General features: G+C 47.4%; 1 protein-coding gene across 5 annotated transcripts in view; it reads right to left on the reverse strand.

The window, feature by feature from the left end:
• Positions 1 to 21139, reverse strand: part of PNPLA6 (patatin like phospholipase domain containing 6) — an 85432-nt gene that overhangs the window by 63464 nt on the left and 829 nt on the right. For all 5 annotated transcript variants that reach the window (XM_053371351.1, XM_053371349.1, XM_053371350.1 and 2 more), the window contains exons 2-6: positions 5488 to 5569; positions 4229 to 4297; positions 2672 to 2759; positions 2459 to 2541; positions 1114 to 1208 (exon numbers count right to left, since the gene is read on the reverse strand). In XM_053371351.1, coding sequence (XP_053227326.1) covers positions 1114 to 1208; positions 2459 to 2541; positions 2672 to 2759; positions 4229 to 4297; positions 5488 to 5526 — 374 coding nt within the window. In that variant the 5' untranslated portion in view covers positions 5527 to 5569. The remainder of the gene's footprint in view (positions 1 to 1113; positions 1209 to 2458; positions 2542 to 2671; positions 2760 to 4228; positions 4298 to 5487; positions 5570 to 21139) is intronic.

Here is a 21139-nt window from a genome sequence, read left to right on the forward strand (position 1 = left end):
CAACCCGCAGTGTTTGAAACCCGCAGTGCCACGTCTGTGCACAGGTGGGTTGCGATTCGGCGCTTCTGCGCACGCGCAAAGCACAATTTAGTGCTTCTGTGCATGCGCCGAAACCCGGAAGTAACCCATTCTGGTACTTCTGGGTTCGACGCGGTGCGCAACCCGAAAACGTGCAACCTGAAGCATCTGTAACCCGAGGTATGACTGTATTCCCCAAGCAAATAAGCAACTAATACACCCCTCTTCCTTCCATGCTCATTTTGGCTTTCGGGGGAATGTGCCAGTTAATAATAATAATAATAAATAATAATTTATTTATACCCCGCCCATCTGGCTGTTTCCCCAGACACTCTGGGCGGCTCCCAATTGAGTGTTAAAAACAATACAGAATTAAATATTAAAAACTTCCCTAAACAGGGCTGCCTTCAGATGTCTTTTAAAAACAGGAGAGCTGCTTATTTGCTTGACATCTGATGGGGGGGGGCGTTCCACAGTTTTAAAGGCCTAAAAGAGGCACTGGATTCACTCCCTCCCTCACACCAGGTCCTCTGTTTCATTTCTATATTGCTATCCTGCCCCGAGTTCACTGTGCCCACTTAGGAATAAACAACATTGCAAGTTTCAAGGCTCATGATGCATGCTCTCTCTCCCTCTCTCTTCAAGTTTCTAGTCCTCACAGGTGAAGGAAGCAAAGAGGCAGAACTTGAAGGGATACAGAGGCATGTCCGAAGAAGGACCCAATTTGTGTGTTTGTGCAGGTTAACTACTTGCCTGCAGACTGCCTCACCAGAATGGTGCATGCTCTAGTTATCTCCCACTTGGACTACTGCAATGCGCTCTACGTGGGGCTACCTTTGAAGGTATCCCGGAAACTACAAGCAATCCAGAATGCAGCAGCTAACCAGGAATAGGCAAACTCGGCCCTCCAGATGTTTTAGGCCTACAACTCCCATGATCCCTAGCAAGCAGGAGCAGTGGTCAGGGATGATGGGAATTGTAGTCCCAAAACATCTGGAGGGCCGTGTTTTCCTATGCTTGAGCTAGACTTTGCCCAAATATGGCCCTTTGTTTCCCTGACATGTGCATGCTTTCTGCTCTAGCTGACCGACTCACTTTTTGGCAATGTTCAACATCTTGAGCTTCTTCTTCATGCGCGGACGGGAAGCAGACATGGTGGTGTCGACCAGAGAGGAAGTGGATTGAGAAACCTAGCAAGAAAGGAAATGTGGTAAGTGGAAGAAGGAACCCTGCAGCCACCCAGGCCTATATACCTGCTGTCGGTCTTTTGTTACACACATTTACTAGCCAGGATCAAGGCACCTCAACAAAGGCTGCAGGTTACCCTCCCAAGAGCCATACTTTGCATATCAGCTTCTCCCCTTGGGCAGGTATCTTGGGAACCACAGGATGAATATCAACAGGAAGGGACTGATCCTGGCCCAGCCACACAAACACCCTCAACAGTCCCTGCTCCCACACCTGCCAAAGCCTTCACTGTCCAAGATATTTTCCTGAATAAGCAGACTGAAATTCCCAGGTGTCAAAAAGGGTTATTTATATAAGCCACTACTACGGCATGAGTTTTGTTAGCCCCAAAATGGAAAATGAACAAGGTCCCAACCAAAGAAGAGTGGCAGCTTAAGATGACAGAGTACGCGCAGCTTGCAGACTTAACATATAGAATAAGAGAACAAGAAGAACAGACGTTTAGAGAAGATTGGGAAACGTTTATTAAATAGATGGGAAATAACTGTGTACAGTTGAAAAAAACTGACAGCGTTAAGATAAATTCAGCAGTGTAAATAAGTTATGATGGATGTAATAATGGAATAATGAATTGTATCGTTTTTGTAAAATATGCAGGAATTTATGATATGTAATATGAACCATGGAAGGAGAAGAAGGGAAGTCACTGATATTTTAAGGATGTAAAAATGAGTACAGTCGTAGCTCGGAAGTCAAACGGAATCCGTTCCTGAAGTCCATTCGACTTCCAAAACATTCAGAAACCAAAGCACGGCTTTCGATTGGCCACAGGAAGCTCCTGCAGCCAATCGGAAGCCCTGTCGGACGTTTGGGTTCCAAAGAATGTTTGCAAACCGGAACACTCTCTTCCAGGTTTGCGGCGTTTGAGAGCCAAAACGTTTGACTCGCAAGGCGTTCAGGATCCAAGGTGGGACTATACTTTAAATTGGAAAACAGAAAATTTAATAAAAATTATAAGCAATAGCAGAAGGGCCAGAGTCAGTGACCGGCCCAGACAGACCGACCCCAAGTGAGCTTCGGGATGCATAGAAGCCATTCGCTGAGACGCCACATAATTCTCCATTCCCAAGTCAACCAATTCATCTCAAAGAAGTCATTCTACCACTCCAGCACAACAATTCCATGCCAAACACACACACACACACACACACACACACACACTCTGTGGGTCCTGTCCCTTTCCTCCAATTACCTTGCGCATTATCTTCCTCCCGTAGAACAACACTTTGTCCCGCTTGCGAAAGCGATATTTGGGTTGTTCCTGGGCCTGGACCTCTGCAGGGAAGGGAGGAAGGAGGAGACCAAAGATCAGGTCAGGTCAGCAGGCCCGGCCCAGCCCCACCTTGGCAAAAAAGCTGCCCACTGGCATGGCGCGCCCACTTCCCACAGCCCCATAGGAACTTACTCTGAAGGCGGAACCGGCGGATCAGCACCAGGATCAAGGCGGCAACAAGCAGCACGGAGAGCCCGACTCCTATCATGACACCCAGCACCTGTGGGGAAGGGTTAGCACCAAATTGGCGTGTGGGTTATGGTCTGCTTGGAAAGGTGGCAGGCTGGCACTCTGTGCCCGGCCATTGAATCACTTTACTGTGGGAGTCACTCAGGGCAGCCCCGTTCCTTTGTGCAGAGACACAGCCCAAGAGGCTCTACTGTTCTGGGCCGATGCATAGAAGATTCCAACCTTGAACAGGCAGCTGTCAATTATCTGTCGTGGGTGTGGCCCCAGGGGTTTGCCCATCACTGGAATTTACAGGTAAAGTGGGTTTGGGTGTGTGAGATAATTGCTTTTAACATCCACCTGCCCTGGAGAGCCAGAATGCGATTGGACTTAGGAAGCCACATGGACCGCGAAGCTCACCAGTCCAAACCTCTTCACTGCCTTTAAAATGCAATAGCAGGATAATAATTTTGTGACTAAACGGGCATAATTTTAGCCTCCAACGAGGCGAGTCTGTTTTTTTGACGCTGCTGCTAAATGCAACGAAACAAGCCTCTGGCGCCCGTCTCGGCACCCAGAATCTAGCTGCTGTGTGTTTAGCAAGCCAACACTGTGGGACGCCCCCCCCCCCAATTCAGAGATCTTCTTCTCTTCCTGCTTATAGGAAGGTATCTGAGATTATACTGCTTTGACAGGCTTTGAATTCTCAGCAACAGATGTTGCTGATTGAAGTGTGTTTAAATCTGGCTTATTCCTTATCTTGGAGACCATTGTAAGCAGATGAAAACACTAGCAGGGTTGCAATAACACTTGTAATGTAGTAAGAACTATGGAGACAATGGCGTTTTAGCAAAGATGAACTATTGAAAAAGATGCAGTAGAGAAGGTTTGATAATGGGACCCATGGAGGGGGAAGGTGGGAAGTCCAGACATTCAGAGAAATCTCTCAACCGTTGATGTGTATGGTTGTATTGCTATAATTTTATATATGTAAAATCAAATAAAAAAATATTTCAATAAATAAATAAATCTGGCTTATTCCAGGGCTGTTTTCTGAGGTGCTTCAAGTGGCTTACTCTGAGATTATTTTTATTGGTTGCTTTTATATTGGACTTCGATTAGGCGTTAATGGTTGGGTCACCAACTTGCTCAGAGAAGCAAGATAAAACAAGCAAACAAAGGAGTGGCACTTTGCTTTTATCATGCAAGAGCAAATATGGTGACAGTTCCCACATCTACCTTATAAGGTGAGGAGGTGAAGCCTTTCCGAAGGACTGAAGAAACAGATCCCTTTCCTCAGAATTACACAACCCATCCTCTAGCAGTGTGTGTCCCTCCCCACTTAGTTTGACACCCATGCAAAGAGGTGTCTGTCCTTGGCAGCAGGAAAGCACAGACCAAGCTTTCCTGGTGTCTGTGCTAGGAGGCGGTTTTGTACAGGTGTGCCACAGGTGGCAGCACCCATCGCATACCTCCCCGAGGCAGACCCCCAAAAGTGTTCTCTGTCCCCTTTCTACTCACCATGCTGGCCTGCAGCTGATCTGCCACAAAGAGCTTGACGTTGGAAAGTACAGCGGTCAGGGTTGCATCCTGCAGTGGGAGAGAACACAGCAGACACCGAAGGGCAGGATCAAGGATGGAGGGCTCCAACGCAGAGGAGGGGGAAAGAGATTAGAGGGCTTCCTGGGGCAGCGGGTATAGGCCAGGTTGTGGCGGGTGTTTCAAGGATATAGTTAGAGTGCCTCACTTGTAGCTTCATAAATCATTTAATGTGTGAACACAAATATGTTATTAATATTGCAGCTGCTGTATATGGAAATATTATTTTGACTGGAATGTAACCGAAATTAATAAGATTTTGGAACGCAGAAATAAAGAAAATCATCACACCATCAGTTCTAGCAGGTGGGGGGGCCATCTAAATTATATAATTTGGTATTTGAATGATTGGTATTAGTAATTGTATTATAATTTGACATTGTTATAAGGAGGCTATTATTGGACTGCAATTGAAAACTAATAAAAATTATTATATAAAAATGATTATGTTTCAAGCAGTCACGCCTAAGTTTCCATTCAGCTCACACAAGAAACGTTCCTTTGACAGCAACTAAAAGGTAAAGGGACCCCTGACCGTTAGGTCCAGTTGCAGACGACTCTGGGGTTGCGGCGCTCATCTCGCTTTATTGGCCGAGGGAGCCGGTGTACAGCTTCTGGGTCATGTGGCCAGCATGACTAAGCTGTTTCTGGCGAACCAGAGCAGCACACAGAAACGCTGTTTACCTTCCTGCCAGAGTGGTACCTATTTATCTACTTGCACTTCATGCTTTCGAACTGCTAGGTTGGCAGGAGCAGGGACCGAGCAATGGGAGCTCACTCCATCGCGGGGATTCGAACCGCCTACCTTCTGATCGGCAAGTCCTAGGCTCTGTGGTTTAACCCACAGCGCCACCCGCGTCCCATTCATTCATTCAGTCATTAACTAGGGTACCATTAATTCCCAAGGTCTTCAAAAGAACAGAGCCAACCAACAAGCAAAAAGAACATCTCCGTCTAGAAGCAAAGCTGTTTCTCTGTATGGCAACAGAAACTTAACAGGGATAAAGGAAAGCTGCAAAAAGAATGGATGGGCAAATTGCAGGTGGGAAAGCAGAACAGCTCTAGCCCATTCTTTTATTATTATTATTATTATTATTATTATTATTATTATTATTATTATTAAAGATTTTCTTGATTTACAAAAGTGTGTGCAATGTCTCTCTCTTGTTTTTTGATGTTACCTCTTGTTCCTCCTGTGGCTCTGATTCACTCTGCCCCATGACAGCTATCGATGTCGCTTCCAGGCCCAGTGCATTAAGGACCCTGCATACAAGAGAAACATTTTATATAGCACCCAGGACAATATAAAACGTGTGTTTTTCATGTAACTGGGCTTGAAGTCTTGTACATTTAGTGGGAGAGGAATCAAGGTGGGCCGGTCAATAGTGGTGGTTCCACAGCAGACACCGCTATGGTTTTCCAGGGAGTAAGAGCCTGCCAGAGCAGGTCGGATCAGGGTCCTGATGATCAGCACAGGTGGTCAACACATTGCTACTGCTGGCTTCACTTGAACTCAGGGCCCCAAAGGGACAGGTGACACCCTCATTCATCCAAGACATTATTTTACAAACTTGTAGGCTGGGATCTTTCAAGAGAAGGATGAGGCTTGATTTTAGGTTGCCAATATTCTGTCTAGCCTGCGGGCCATGATGGGCGACACATATGTAAGCAAATTGGTTTCACAACCTCCAACATTAGACCAGAGAAAGATGAGTCGTTTTTCTACCTTAAGAGAAGAATGATTTCATAGGGAGCATGATGAACCTCTGAGTGATCTGCTAGCACACCTTGCCAAAGAAGTATTGAAATATCATTTACAAAAATATTTGTTCTTTATGGAACATTGGGCTGTGTTCAGCATAGCACCAAGAAGCATTTGCACAAGTGGAAAAACTTCTGCTTGTACTACGTGACTTTCCCCTGATTCTCCCCTCCCCTGTGCTCCCCCAAATCTCTCTGGAGAAGATTTGGGTTCAGCACGTAACAGAGGGGCAGGGTTTGGAGTGAGAGTCCTGTGGCACACATTTATTTCTTTTTTTATGTTTTATGTTTTACAATCAATTTAACATTTCAAAATTTGACTTCCTTCCCCCTCTTTTCTGCAGTTCCTTAAAATTATTTTTAAAATATCTTCTGCTTATTTATCTATTGCAAATATATACAGTGGTGCTTCAGGTTACAGACTCCACTAACCCAGAAATAGTGCTTCAGGTTAAGAACTTTGCTTCAGGATGAGAACAGAAATCGTGCTCCGGCGGCGCAACAGCAGCAGCAGCAGCAGCAGGCGGCCCCATTAGCTAAAGTGGTGCTTCAGGTTAAGAACAGTTTCAGGTTAAGAACAGACCTCCAGAACAAATTAAGTTCTTAACCCGAGGTACCTCTGTACTCATATAAAACTGCAGGTTATTACATTAATCCTGCCAATGTTCTTATCTGTTTACAATTGATCTGTAGATATTCAATAAACCATTTCCATTCTTTTACAAAAAGTTTGTTATATTGATTTCTTATTCTTCCGGTAAGTTTCGCCATTTCTGCATATTCCACAAGTTTTCATATCCATTCTTCCTTTCCTGGGACTTCTGCTTCTTTCCACTTTTGGGCAAGTAGCATTCCTGTCACTGCAGTAGCATACATAAATAAATTTCTATACAGTCGTACCTTGTTTTGCGACTGGGATCCATTCTGGAGCCCCGGCCGCTAGCCGAAAAGGACGCAGGGCAAAGCGCAGCGTCTGCGCATGGAGCACAGTTTAGCACTTCTGTGCATGTGCAAGCGGCAAACCTGGAAGTAACCCATTCTAGTACTTCTGGGTTTGCTGCGCACATTCGCCGGAATGGACGCTAGACAAGCCAGATGTTCGCAGAGGTATTACTGTACAATTTAGGTAGTTCTGTCTCCACAATTCCCAAATACGTTTGGGCACATTTATTTAATTATCACCCACTGCCTGGGATCCTCCGCCCTCAAACCAGCCAGCAGGTGTGTGAGTAAAGAACAGACAAACTTTGCCACAGGACCATTTGCAGTGCTATCTGGACCAGTGCTAGAGGGAGCAGGAAGAGCTCTCCAAATGACAAGTATGCAGCAGCTGGAAAGGGGAGCTCCAGATGCCTCAAAATTAATAACAAAGCAGGAGAGGAGGAGGGAGAACTGCCTGTCAGGCAATATTTAGGCAGGGAAGGTCCGGCCTGAGGAGAATCAGGTCCATCGCTCAGGAGAGGAGAGGAGTGTGGGTAGCAGGTGAAGGAATCAGAGTGTCTGGAGGCGGTTGGAGGATGAATGGCTGCTAACAGATTGAGGTTGAATCCTGACAAGACAGAAGTACTGTTTTTGGGAGACTGGAGGTGGGCGGGTGTGGAGGACTCCCTGGTCCTGAATGGGGTAAGTGTGCCATTGAAGGATCAGGTGCGCAGCCTGGGAGTCATTTTGGACTCACAGCTGTCCATGGAGGCGCAGGTCAATTCTTTGTCCAGGGCAGCTGTTTATCAGCTCCACCTGGTACGCAGGCTGAGACCCTACCTGCCCGCAGACTGTCTCGCCAGAGTTGTGCATGCTCTAGTTATCTCTCGCTTGGACTACTGCAATGCACTCTACGTGGGGCTACCTTTGAAGGTGACCCAGAAACTACAACTAATCCAGAATGCGGCAGCTTGACTGGTGACTGGGAGCGGCCGCTGAGACCATATAACACCAGTCTTGAAAGACCTACACTGGTTCCCAGTACATTTCCGAGCACAATTCAAAGTGTTGGTGCTGACCTTTAAAGCCGTAAACGCCTTCTGGCGAGGGCCTCCTGGCGGTTCCCTCACTGCAAGAAGAAAAGTTACAGGGAACCAGACAGAGGGCCTTCTCAGTAGTGGCACCTGCCCTGTGGAATGCCCTCCCACCAGATGTCAAAGAGAACAACAACTACCAGACTTTAAAAAGACATCTGAAGGCAGTCCTGTTTAGGGAAGCTTTTAATGTTTGATGCATTACTGTACTTTAATATTTTGTTGGAAGCTGCCCAGAGTGGCTGGGGAAGCCCAGCCAGATGGGCGGGGTATAAATAATAAATTATTATTATGTTATTATGAAAGACAGATCCCTTCCTTCCCATTCTGAGGCTACTGAGGAGGAAGAACTGGGAAGAGAGGCCTCTCAAAACTGAAACTCCATTTCACATTTTTAAAATTTCTATTGTCACCAGCATCTCATTCCTTTCACACTAGCAACATGACCAAACAGAGTCCTTGCCACTCAATTTCCCATTTCCTGGGAAATGATATACAATGAATTGAAAAGGATAAGTTTTATTTAAAAAAACAACCACCCAGAAGTCTTTCTTTTGGTATTTTTGTGGACAAAACTACCTAAATTGTACAGAAATTTATTTACATATGCTACTACAGCAGCAAGAATGCTACTTGCCCCAAAGTGGAAAGAAGCAGAAGTCCCAGTAAAGGAAGAATGGATACAGAAACTTAGGCAATACAGTGGTGCCTCGCAAGACGAAATTAATTCGTTCTGCGAGTTTTTTCTTCTTGCGAGTTTTTTGTCTTGCGAAGCACGGTTTCCCATAGGAATGCATTGAAAATCAATTAATGCGTTCCTATGGAAACCGCTTGCCGGGCTGGCGGTGCGGAGAAGGGCTTTTCTCCCCACCGCAAGCCTTCAGGACAGGTCCGGGAACAGAGGGGAAGGCGCGCTGCGCTTCTCCTCTGTTCCCGGAGCTTGCGGGGCTTGCGGTGAGAAGGGCTTTCCTCCCCACCGCCAACATTCAGAACAGCATTCTGAATGTTGGTGGTGGGAAGGAAAACCCTCCTCCCACCGCAAGTCTTCAGGACAGGTCCGGGAACAGAGGGGAAGGGGCGTTGCGCTTCTCCTCTGTCCCTGGACCTGTTCTGAAGGCTGGCGGTCCACCGCCAGCCTTCAGAACAGCCGTCCGAAGCCTGGCGGGGGGAGGAGGTCTCTCCACCCCACCGCCAGCCTTCGGGGGAGCCTTCCAAAGGCTGGCGGCGGGAGGAGGTCTCTCCGCCCCACCGCCAGCCTTCGGAGGAGCCTTCCGAAGCCTGGCGGGGGGAGGAGGTCTCTCCGCCCCACCGCCAGCCTTCGGAGCAGCCTTCCGAAGGCTGGCGGGGGGAGAAGGTCTCTCCGCCCCACCGCCAGCCTTCGGAGGAGGTCCGAGGACAGTGGGGAAGACACGCTGCGCTTCCCCGCTGTCCCCGGAGATTTCCCTATGGGCTTTCGTCTTGCGAAGGAAGCCCATAGGGAAATTCGTCTGGCGAAGCACCTCGAAAAACGGAAAACTCTTTCTTCTTGCGAGTTTTCCGTCTTGCGAGGCATTCGTCTTGCGAGGTACCACTGTACCTGGAAATGATGAAACTTACTGGAACAATAAGAAATCAAGGTAACAAGCTTTTTATTAAAGAATGGAAATGGTTTGTTGAATATTTACAGATAAATTGAAACAGATAAGAACACTGGCAGGATTATTGTAACAACCTGCAGTTTTATAAGAGTATATTTTTAAAGTGGATGAATACATGAGCAAATTAAATGAATTTGGATATGCAGAAGATATTTTAAAAAACCAATTTAAGGAACTGCAGAAAAAGGGGGAAGGAAGTCAAACTCTGAAATGTTAAACTGATTGTAAAACTAATGAAATTGTATAAAATTGAAAAGTATAAATAAAAACTTGCCACTCAAAATGCTTAATGTAAATGCCTGTATTAGGTCTAACAACAACAACCGGTACATGCAATGACAAAACAGGCCGATAATACGTGAAAAGCAGGATACTCCTGGACCTCTTGGTGGCTTTTGATCCCAATGACCTCAGATATGGTGCTGGGGTCTACCATTTTGAAGTGGCTCCGAAGGTACCCAGAGTGTAGATTCCAGAAGTTGATGCCGAAAGGCTGCTGCTCTGCTCCATAGCTGCTGGGCTAGAGGGAGTGACAAGATTTCATCTCGGCTCCTGTGCTTTTCAATCCCTACGTTGGGATGAAGGAGCTGCGGGCTTGAACCTCCATCATCCTTAGCCATTGGCCATGCTGGCTGGGGCTGATGTCGGGTGGCAACTCACGGCATCAGGAATGCCAGTGTTCCCGCCCTGGTCTACTTTCAATTCTGGGACCCTACAGACCTCCAGATGTGGCTGGAAAGGCAACTCCCATCCCCCCAAAAATGATGCGTACGATTGACACTGGGCACCCACTCTCTTGCTTCCAACTTCTGACCTCCAAGAGGCAGGAGAAATTTTGAACTAGTTGGCGGTAGGTTTGGACCAGACGAAGATGAACAAGATGAAACCCAATCCCTTTCCAAATGTATTAAAGCCCTTCTCAATGAAGGTCGGATTTGCCATTTGCACCTGAATGCTCAGGTAACACCAGCGGCCACCTATATACGTATATCGTCTTCCAAAGCAACTACTCTATTCCGAACTTAAAAATGGAAATCGTAATGCTGGTGGTCAACAAAAGAGGTTTAAAGACTCTCTCGAGGCAAATCTAAAAAAGTGTAGTATAAACCCCGACAACTGGGAAACACTGGCCTGTGAGCGCTCCAATTGGAGAACAGCCTTTACCAAAGGTGTCATGGCCTTTGAAGACGCTCGAACTCAGGACGCAAGGGAGAAACGTGCTAAGATGAAGGCATGCTTGGCAAACCCTCACTGTGATCAACTCCTGCCCGGGAACCTATGTCCCCCCTGTGGAAGGACGTGTGGATCCAGAACTGGCCTCCACAGTCACTTATAGACTCACTGTTAAAACCGTGTTTATGGAAGACACTCTTACTAGGCTACAAGCGATCGCCAAAGAAGAAGATTCTGCACAGACAATGCACAGAGCCACAAAGACAAGGTGGCGAGGGCTGCACAGTGGGAGCCAACACCATGTGCCTACTGACCCACAAGAATCTGGAGATCAATAGTCACCGAGTGTGCCTTCCTCAGCAGTCACACAAGAACCCTGCCCTCCCACTCTGGGGGAACATGATGTGCACATGCGCGCACACACACACAAAGCACTTACCTGTCCTGTGACGTGGAGGCAAACAAACAACAAATGCTGGTATTCGACAAGGCAGCCAGCCTACAAGAGAACCTCCTCAGGCAGCTCCCCTGACCACAACTTGTGGGGAACTTGCCCACCCCCCAGCAGATTTTGCATTAAAGCTGAACTTTCAGGAATGGTCCATTCTTGCTCCTCTTCCCTGATCAACAGGCCAGCCAACAGAAGTCGCGCACTGTGTCTTTAGCCGGCTTCCCGGTGCAAGAGCAGGGTCATGTTCTCCTTCTGGCATGTTTCACAATAGCGAGAGCCTGAGGCACAGTTGCTTCATGCCCAGGGATTGCAGCATCGGCAGACTGGTCCTGCTCCAAGACACACAGAAACCTCTTTTCTCCTCTGGAGCCAGCCTCAGAAAGAGACAGAGGAGGTGGACAGAAGCTCTAAGGAGTGTTGCTGTGCTAGCCTCAGGCAGTAGAACGACACGGGAATAGCCAAGGGTTAAACCACATTGCTCAGATGAGGCAACAGGAAAACAACAGCTGGCAGTGCTAAACAGGGGTTTCATACAGAGCCCAGCTTCTGCCGGAAGGTCAAAGCATGAATATGCAGCTTCCATAGACCACGTCACCAAGTGGAAGACAATTACTACTGTAGTGCAGGAACCACCCACATTCATATTCTAGGAAGCAGAACCATTAAGGAATACGGACTCCTCAAACTTCCCTTCACGTGTTTGTTGGGACTTGCTCAGCGCAGGCACAGAGGGCCAGACAAGAAGCAGCGGCTCATTTTTTCAGAATTCTCGATGACGCCCCACCCACATAGTAAAAGCAACACAAATCTAACTCAGCATGGATGTGGCCACTGCTATTTAGACTGCAAACCTATGAACGCTTGGCTAGGGGGAAGCCATACTGAAAACAGTGGGGGCTCATACAATGCAGAGGACTGAGGCACCACCCAGCTACTGCTGACTGGTAGTATAAAGTAATATTGCAGGATTAAGCAGACAATGGGCAAAAAACACAAGTGGTGTAAAACAGGATGCAAAAAAAAATGAGAGGCACAAATACAAGATGGGTGACACTTGGCTTGAGAGCAGTACATGTGAAAAGGATCTAGGAGTCTTGGTTGACCACAAACTAGACATGAGCCAACAGTGTGACGCGGCAGCTAAGAAAGCCAATGCAATTCTGGGCTGCATCGATAGGAGTATAGCATCTAGATCAAGGGAAGTAATAGTGCCACTGTATTCTGCTCTGGTCAGACCTCACCTGGAGTACTGTGTCCAGTTCTGGGCACCACAGTTCAAGAAGGACATTGACAAACTGGAACGTGTCCAGAGGAGGGCAACCAAAATGGTCAAAGGCCTGGAAACGATGCCTTATGAGGAACGGCTAAGGGAGCTGGGCATGTTTAGCCTGGAGAAGAGGAGGTTAAGGGGTGATATGATAGCCATGTTCAAATATATAAAAGGATGTCACATAGAGGAGGGAGAAAGGTTGTTTTCTGCTGCTCCAGAGAAGCGGACACGGAGCAATGGATCCAAACTACAAGAAAGAAGATTCCACCTAAACATTAGGAAGAACTTCCTGACAGTAAGAGCTGTTCGACAGTGGAATTTGCTGCCAAGGAGTGTGGTGGAGTCTCCTTCTTTGGAGGTCTTTAAGCAAAGGCTTGACAACCATATGTCAGGAGTGCTCTGATGGTGTTTCCTGCTTGGCAGGGGGTTGGACTCGATGGCCCTTGTGGTCTCTTCCAACTCTATGATTCTATGATTCTAAGTTCTTTTTGGACAGCGGACACACACCTATGCTAATGAGTGCAGAGAGGTTGTCTCCCTATTCCCATGTGTCAAAAAAGGTTGTTTATGTATGCCATTACTGTGGCCTGTGTTTCGTTAGCCCAAAAATGGAAAACGAGCAAGGTCCCAACTAAAGAAAAATGGCAACTTAAACTGATGGAATATGTGCAGCTTGCAGACCTAAACATATAGAATAAGAGAACAAGAAGAACATACATTTAAAGAAGACTGGAAAATGTTTATTGAATATATGGGGGGGGGGCGAATTGTGTACACTTGAAAACGTTGGCAGCATTAAGATAAATTCAACAGTGTAAACAAGTTTGGATGGCTGTACCATATTTTTCCATGTATAAGACTATATTTGTTCCTAAATTTTTTGAAGTTTAAAATTAGGGGTCGTCTTATACACGGATAGTGCAATTTCTTTATTTGGAGTCCCCCCCAAAAGGGGGCGTCTTATACATGGAAAAATACGTGAATAATGGAATACTGAACGGTATAGTTTAAGTAAAATATGCAGGGATTTATGATATGCAAAATGAACCCTGGAAAGAGACGAAGGGCAATCATTGATATTTTAAGGTTGCTTAAATTAATATTCTAAATTTAATTTTAAAAATATATTAATAAAAGAGAAGTTGCCTCCTCAAGATCGTGGCAGACTTCCACACATGGCTTGTGGTTAGTATAGAGATGAAGTGAATGAACTCAATTTGAAGTGAAATAAGAAGGCATTCACCCTGTCCTTTGAAATCTATTTGTTCTGGCCAGGAGGCAGCAGAGTACACCCCTCCCTCCTTTTTCTCCCGATCAGAGACTCAGATTTGGGTGGGACAACACAAAGATATACCCATTCCCACCTACACCATCTCCCTAGGGGAAAGTGAAGATGTGGAGAAGGCTGGGAGAAGCAACTTGCTTCTCCAGCAGCACCCATGTCTGACAGTTAGCCAGGAGGCAAAATAAGCCCAAATGGGGCATGGGGGAACCTGGTGAGAAATAACCAGGATTAAATTAAACAAAGCCGGCGGGGGGGAAACAGGCAGCTCCACTGGCAGCGCTTACCTCTCCTTCCAGTTCAGGGGACAGTCATGCTAAGAGATAAAGAATAAACCAAAGACTCAGGCAAACTGCTTCAAGGAATAGTTGGGGGGGATACTAAAAGGCTGCGGAGCCTGTGGCTTAGAACGTTACAAATCCTGCTCACTTCAATGGGGCAGGCACAGGACACACCCCTGGCAGAAGGACCCACATCTGGCAAGTCGCTGGAAACCCATTTTGGAAAACAATGGAGCAAACACACCAGCTGCCCTGTAGGCACAAACAATAGGAAGCCTGGAACCGGCAAGGACTGATGGATTGCAGCAAGCGTGTTAATGTCTGACTTGGCAGAGGGCCAGGCAGAGAGGCAGCTAAGAGGTCCTGGGAGGAAGCCAAACACAACCATTTATCCAGTCATCCTCTTTTCATCTGGGATGGGCGAGGGAGGAGCTCGTCCAATCAGTTCTGCTAAAGGCAAAAGTCCACTGAGAGGGAGATCCAGGAACAATCGAGCTCTGCTGTTTTGTTTTCTTTGCCCGGCGATTGGCTGCAGATTAGAACCCCATAGCCCAAGACTGGAAAATGTTTATTGAATATATATATGGAGGGAAATTGTGCACACTTGAAAATGTTGGCAGCATAAAGATAAACTCAACAGTGTAAACAAGTTTGGATGGATGTCAAAATGGAGTACTGAACGGTTTGGTTTATGTACAATACGCAGGGTTTTATGGTATGCAAAATGGAAAGCAAAAAAGAGAAGTCATTGCTATTTTAAGGATGTTTCAATAAACCACTGAGCCTAGGGCTTGCCAATCAGAAGGTCGGCGGTTCGAATCCCCACGACGGGGTGAGCTCCCGTTGTTCGGTCCCAGTTTCTGCCAAACTAGCAGTTCAAAAGCATGTCAAAGTGCAAGTAGATAAATAGGTACTGCTCTGGCGGGAAGGTAAACGGCGTTTCCGTGCGCTGATCTGGTTTTGCAAGAAGTGGCTTAGTCATGCTGGCCAAATGACCCGGAAAAACTGTCTGCGGACAAATATCGGCTCCCTTGGCCAGTAAAGCAAGATGAGCGCCGCAACCCCAGAGTCATCCGCGAGACACACACACACACACACACATACATACAGGAATCCCATACCCAGACAGCAAAAAGCCAAAAGATGTACAGGGACCCCTATGACCATGGCTTTGTTTTCTCAAACATCCAGTGGCTGAAGCAGGGCAGGGAGCAAGAAGGAAGATGAGGAAATAGGAGCCTCAGGGGCTGTTGACACAATTCAGGAAGTTATCCTTCCAGAGAACTCCTGGCTGCGTCAACCTGGCCTCTTCAGGGACATCGCCAACAGTGCATGCTTACTCAGAAGTCAGTCCTACTCTGTTCAGGCGCTTACTCTCTAGTAAGTTTGGGAGTGCAGCCAACACACACACCTCTCTCTCTCCAGCAGGAACAAGCAAACCCTGCTGGGTTGTGTGTTGGAAGATGAAAGATGGTTGGAAGACAAAGAACCTAGTTTGTTGACTCTCCCACACAGCCTGCTGAACATGCAAAACAAAGCAGAGGCGAAATGAGTTCACAAGTGCTTAGCTCGGGGTTACTTGTTCTGTAAGTTCTTGCCCGGAACAGCAGCTCTCATGTCCTAACATCCTCATGCGCACCTGCCAGAGCCTTTCACTCGGCTTCTGTGGGTCACCACGCCCTATACCTGGAACATTTTTGCCTGGCGCCTAAAGGTGTATAATGAAGGCGCCAGGGAAACTTCCCTGGGGAGAGCATTCCACAGGCAGGGAGCCACTGCAGAGAAGGCCCTGTTCTCATGTTGCCACCCTCCGGACCTCTCGTGGAGGAGGCACAGAAAGGAGGGCCTCAGAAGATGATCTCAGGGTCCGGGTAGGTTCCTATGGAAAGAGGTGGTCCTTGAGGTATTCCAGTCCTGAGCCATTTAGGGTTTTATAGGCCAAAACCAGCACTTTGAATGTGAGGAGGATTGGGGAAACTTCTTCCGGCCCAAGGGCTGCCTTCCCTCCTGAGGCAATACTCTGGATGGAACGCTCACCAGTGAAGCAAGAGCTGCATTCCAGCCATACGAAAGTCAGAGGTTTCTCTGCACATCACACTGGCCTCTACCCTGCCCTTCTCCATACAGGAAACTAAAAGCACAATCACAGTTACAAGAACACACTCCAGCCAGGCAAAAGCATCCTAGCAAGGCTGGTGATGACTGGCCTGAAAAGCCCTAACGCAGGACTGGACACAAAGCCTGAGGGTCTTGGCCCCTGGGCTAGAGAAAGGAATTTCCCTTGCACAGCCGTACAATGACACCAGGATGAAGTCATAAAGCTCTTTTTCTCTTCTTTTTGTGCAAAAGCAGAAGGAATCCGAAATACCCTCTGGCAAAGAAATCCAATCACTGTGGACGCCAATTCCTGCTTATCAGACGGCACTTGCTGATCAGAGGAACTTGAGAACACCAACCTTCGGGTAAAGCCAGTGAGCTGGAATCAACGCCAGCTTGCCAGCTTTTAAAATCCCAAAGCACAGAGAGGATTCAGGGCCCCAGCTTTATGGATTTTGGTTTATTCTTTCGGGTCTGTCTCTTGGCTCTTGTAATGTATGAAGGGGCCTGGAAATTCTGAGCCTGCAAAGGGGCCCACTGGCAAGGGGAGAATTGGTACCAGAGGATGCACAGTCCGCAATGACCCCCCCCCTCACACTCCTTTGAGTGTCAAAGCTGCTGGGCAACAATGCAGGTCAGCTAGGACAGGCTTCCTCAAACTCGGCCCTCTAGATGTTTGGGGACTACAGTTCCCATCATCCCTGACCACTGGTCCTGCTAGCTAAGGATCATGGGAGTTGTAGGCCAAAAACAGCTGGAGGGACGAGCTTGAGGAAGCCTGAGCTAGGAGGTTGCCACCACATCTTAAAAGCTCCTGGGATAGGAAGGCCCCAGGAGATCCCTGTCAACAAGCATCATCTCCACCCCAGGTTACTTCGTGCAAAAAGTTCACATGGGGGAGGAGGGAGGCCACTTTTGTAGAAGGTGGCAGCCGTCTGTCTCGAGAGACAATGGAGTGTGCCTCTGGGGGTGAAGCCAAACCGCTGTGTTAAAAGCACTGAAGTGACCTCCAAGGGGTGCAAGCCTGGGCAGTGTGTCTGGAGGTCTTGGGCTGCCCAGACAAGACTGCCGCCCCCGGTCCAAAGGAAAGCAGAGCAATACATTTGGCACCAGTCTGGCTGCAGGAGTTGCCAGGAGGAGGCGTACAAGGTGCCACCCAACCGTCTTAGGGACTCCACTCCAGATTTTTTGTAGTAGTAGTAATAATAATAATAATAATTATTATTATTTATCATTTATACTCTGCCCAACTGGCTGGGTTTCCCCAGCCACTCTGGACAGCTTCCAACAAAGCACTAAAATACAATAACCTATTGAACATTAAAAGCTTCCCTAAACAGGGCTGCCTTCAGATGTCTTCTAAAAGTTTGGTAGTTATTTTTCTCTTTAACATCTGGTGGGAGGGCGTTCCACAGGGCAGGTGTCACTACTGAGAAGGCCCTCTGCCTGGTCCCCTTGAACTTGGCTTCTCACAGCGAGGGAACCACCAGAAGGCCCTCGGTGCTGGACCTCTGTGTCCGGGCAGAATGATGGAGGTGGAGACACTTCTTCAGGTATACTGGACCGAGGCCGTTTAGGGATTTACTCCTTTTCTTTTCCTGAAGATATCCCACCCCACAAAGCAGCAGAAGTTTAGGGTCAGAGTTGTCCTTCTCCTAGATGGGCTACCCTTCTCAAGCAGAAGAACCCCATTTGCCCCTCATTGAGGTGCAGGCAACATTTTCTGCATTCCCTACTGGGCAACTCCCTGCAGAGGCTGTACATACCACTAGTACAGGCATGCCCAACCTTTGGCCCTCCAGATGTTTTGGACTACAGTTCCCATCATCCCTGACCGCTCTTCCTGTTAGCTAGGGATCATGGGAGTTGTAGGCCAAAACATCTGGAGGGCCGCAGGTTGGGGGTGCCTGCACTAGTAGGTGGACCCCAAACTGGCAGTGAATGAGGAAAGGTCCAAAAGTTGGCAAGACTGCAAGGGAAGAGACATAATGCTCAGGAATTGATTGTGCACAAGGCGCTTTTGACCTTAATCTGTGGGCTGCATTAAACTGGAAAGTTGCCCAGGTCCCTGTCCTGAATTTGGATTAGATGACCCTTAGGGTCCGTTCCAGTTCTACAATTCTATAATCAGGAGTGTAAACATCTATCTTATTTCTATCATATTTCCTTAGGGTCCCTTCCAGCTCTACAATTCTATAATCAGGAGCATAAACATCTATCATATAATGTAGTGTCAGGCATGGAAATAAGGATTCTGGAAATCTCAGCTTTCTTTAAAAAAAGAAAAAAACACCCTTTTGTCCTTATAATGGCAGAGCCCATTTCAAAGTGTACAGTCCATGCTTGGTAAACTCTTGAACACCAGAAGGCTTTATTGCCACTGCCCCTCACTGGGACTTGTGGAAGAGGAACAAATTGTGGCAAACGAGCAAATGCATGCCAGCGCAATTTGTACAAATGTTTCGGATCAACCCTAGAAATAAACAACTGTCAGATAATGATCACGCACCTGTTTAACACATCTTAAACAGGTAACCAAAAAACTAGCGCCGCAACAATTTCACCACAGTATGCAGGAGGCGGCATGGAATCCCTGAAAAAGATTCCCCAAGGCAGCCTTCTAGATCTCATTCACGCAGAAGGAAACCTTGATAAGTGTGGGGACAGTTTGTGCACATAGCCCCTGGGTACTATTAGGGCAAGGACGTTCTCCTCATTCAGCACAGGTACCCAGTTACTGCCTTTCTGTCTTGTAATAAAGTTGTATAAATAAATATAAATATAAATACCCACACACACACACCCTGCCCCGTGTTCCTTGGGTGAAAGGTGTTATAGAAATTTAATTAATAAATAATATACCCCGTGATCATCAACAAATAACTACAGTGGTACCTCATTGTCACCATGCAGGTTGCCCTCCCCAACGTCATCCTTTTCTGCTGCTGTGTGGCCGTCATCTACTTGGGCTACTGCTTCTGTGGTTGGATTGTGCTGGGACCCTACCATGTCAAGGTATGTGGAAGGGGAGCAGGGGACAGAACTCTCATGGAGCCACCAGCTTCAGTGCAAACAAAGCAATGAACTTTTCAGATCATTGTCACTGTTGATATGCGTCTTCCTTGGGGAAAGGGATGGTTGCCTAAATCTTGGAAGAGTTAACGCTACAACAGAGCCAAGTGCTTGTAGCTATTATTATTATTATTATTATTATTATTATTATTATTATTATTTTCAATTACATTCCAATAATAGCCTCATCATAAGAATACCAAATTATAATACAGTGGTACCTCAGGTTAAGTACTTAATTCGTTCCGGAGGTCCGTTCTTAACCTGAAACTGTTCTTAACCTGAAGCACCACTTTAGCTAATGGGGCCTCCTGCTGCCGCCGCGCCGCCAGAGCACGATTTCTGTTCTCATCCTGAAGCAAAGTTCTTAACCTGAAGCACTATTTCTGGGTTAGCGGAGTGTGTAAACCTGAAGCGTATGTAACTTGAAGCGTATGTAACCCAAGGTACCACTGTATTATTATTATTATTATTATTATTATTATTATTATTATTATTATAATATCACCTTTTATCTGAAGATCACAGGGCAGTTCACAACATGAAAATACAAAGCAAGAACACAAAATACCTGATAAAAAAGAACCAAAACAAAGACCAACCGGTAAGCCCCTCCCCCATCCCGCAAACACATTTAAAAAGCCATAGAATGTTAATGAGCCCAAGGCATGATTAAAGAGATAGCTTTTTTTTTATTGGCAAGTCCTCCAAGACTGACAGCAGGATGGCCCTGGGAGGATCCACAGTGTCCTCAGGGTAAAGTTTAATTGCCAGCACCTTGAGTTGTCAATCTGAACCAGCCTCCCCTGCAAGTGCACGTTAATTTTCCTACCAATGAAAACAAGACACTGGGTATTTATTTACTTACTGCATTTATATCACTCCTACTCCCTGGCTGGGGGGTCCAGCCTTTCTCTCTGCGGCTTCATGCCAGTCAATCCCCCTGCCCACCCACCCTCATTTCTGCCTAGGCAATGGCTCTTCCATACCTTCCCTCCTTCCTCTGCTTCTGTTTTGCTGGGGTTTTAAAAATTACTGACTTACTGCACACATACCACCCTCTCATGGCCTGTTTGGACAGTCTGATTTCATCACGCTCTGCCCCTTTTGTGCCCCCAACAAAAGCCCATTCGTGCCCATCTGATGATAAACAGATGACCTTGAGCCTAGGCTGGAAGGGGTCCAGGCAATGCGGCCTGCTTGAAATATTGGCTCCTGTGCAGGGCCCCACTGAACACCCCCTGCCCTCATTGGATGGCTCCAACCCAACTGGGCAGGACCACCAGCAGGCTGGGATTGGTCAGCTGGACCCCTCCCCGGGCCACTTAATGGGGGGGGGTGAAGGCAGCAGCTGTCCTGGCCCTCATCTGGACAGTCAGCCAGCCCTGCTCTCTGCCATCAGACCCCCCCAGCCCAGCAGGAGTCTTATTGACTCTTTGGCACAGTCTTTCCTGGCACGCCTTCTTTGCCTTCAGCTGCGCCCACCTGATAGCTCCAGAAGGGCATGTGCCACCTTTGTGCTCCAGGCAGCACCTGGTCCACCCGGGCAGCAGCCAAGCCAGGCCGTGGAGGGGGCCGGCTGGCCTTAGCCTCACCCAGATCTCAATCTCTTAGCAACGCTCCATTGGCATGACCCAGGCCTGGGGAAGGTTTTGACCCCAGAGCCAAAGTTTCTCTTAGGGAGGCTATGCTCTATTACCACAAACGAGGGCAGCAAAATGAACCAGGATTCCAGGTACACTGCAGTCTCCATCCCAGTGCCTGAATGTCTGCAGCACAACTCCTGCTCCCAGC

The sequence above is a fragment of the Podarcis raffonei genome, chromosome 17 (assembly GCF_027172205.1).
Source record: "Podarcis raffonei isolate rPodRaf1 chromosome 17, rPodRaf1.pri, whole genome shotgun sequence".
In the NCBI taxonomy this organism is placed as follows: Eukaryota; Metazoa; Chordata; class Lepidosauria; order Squamata; family Lacertidae; genus Podarcis; species Podarcis raffonei.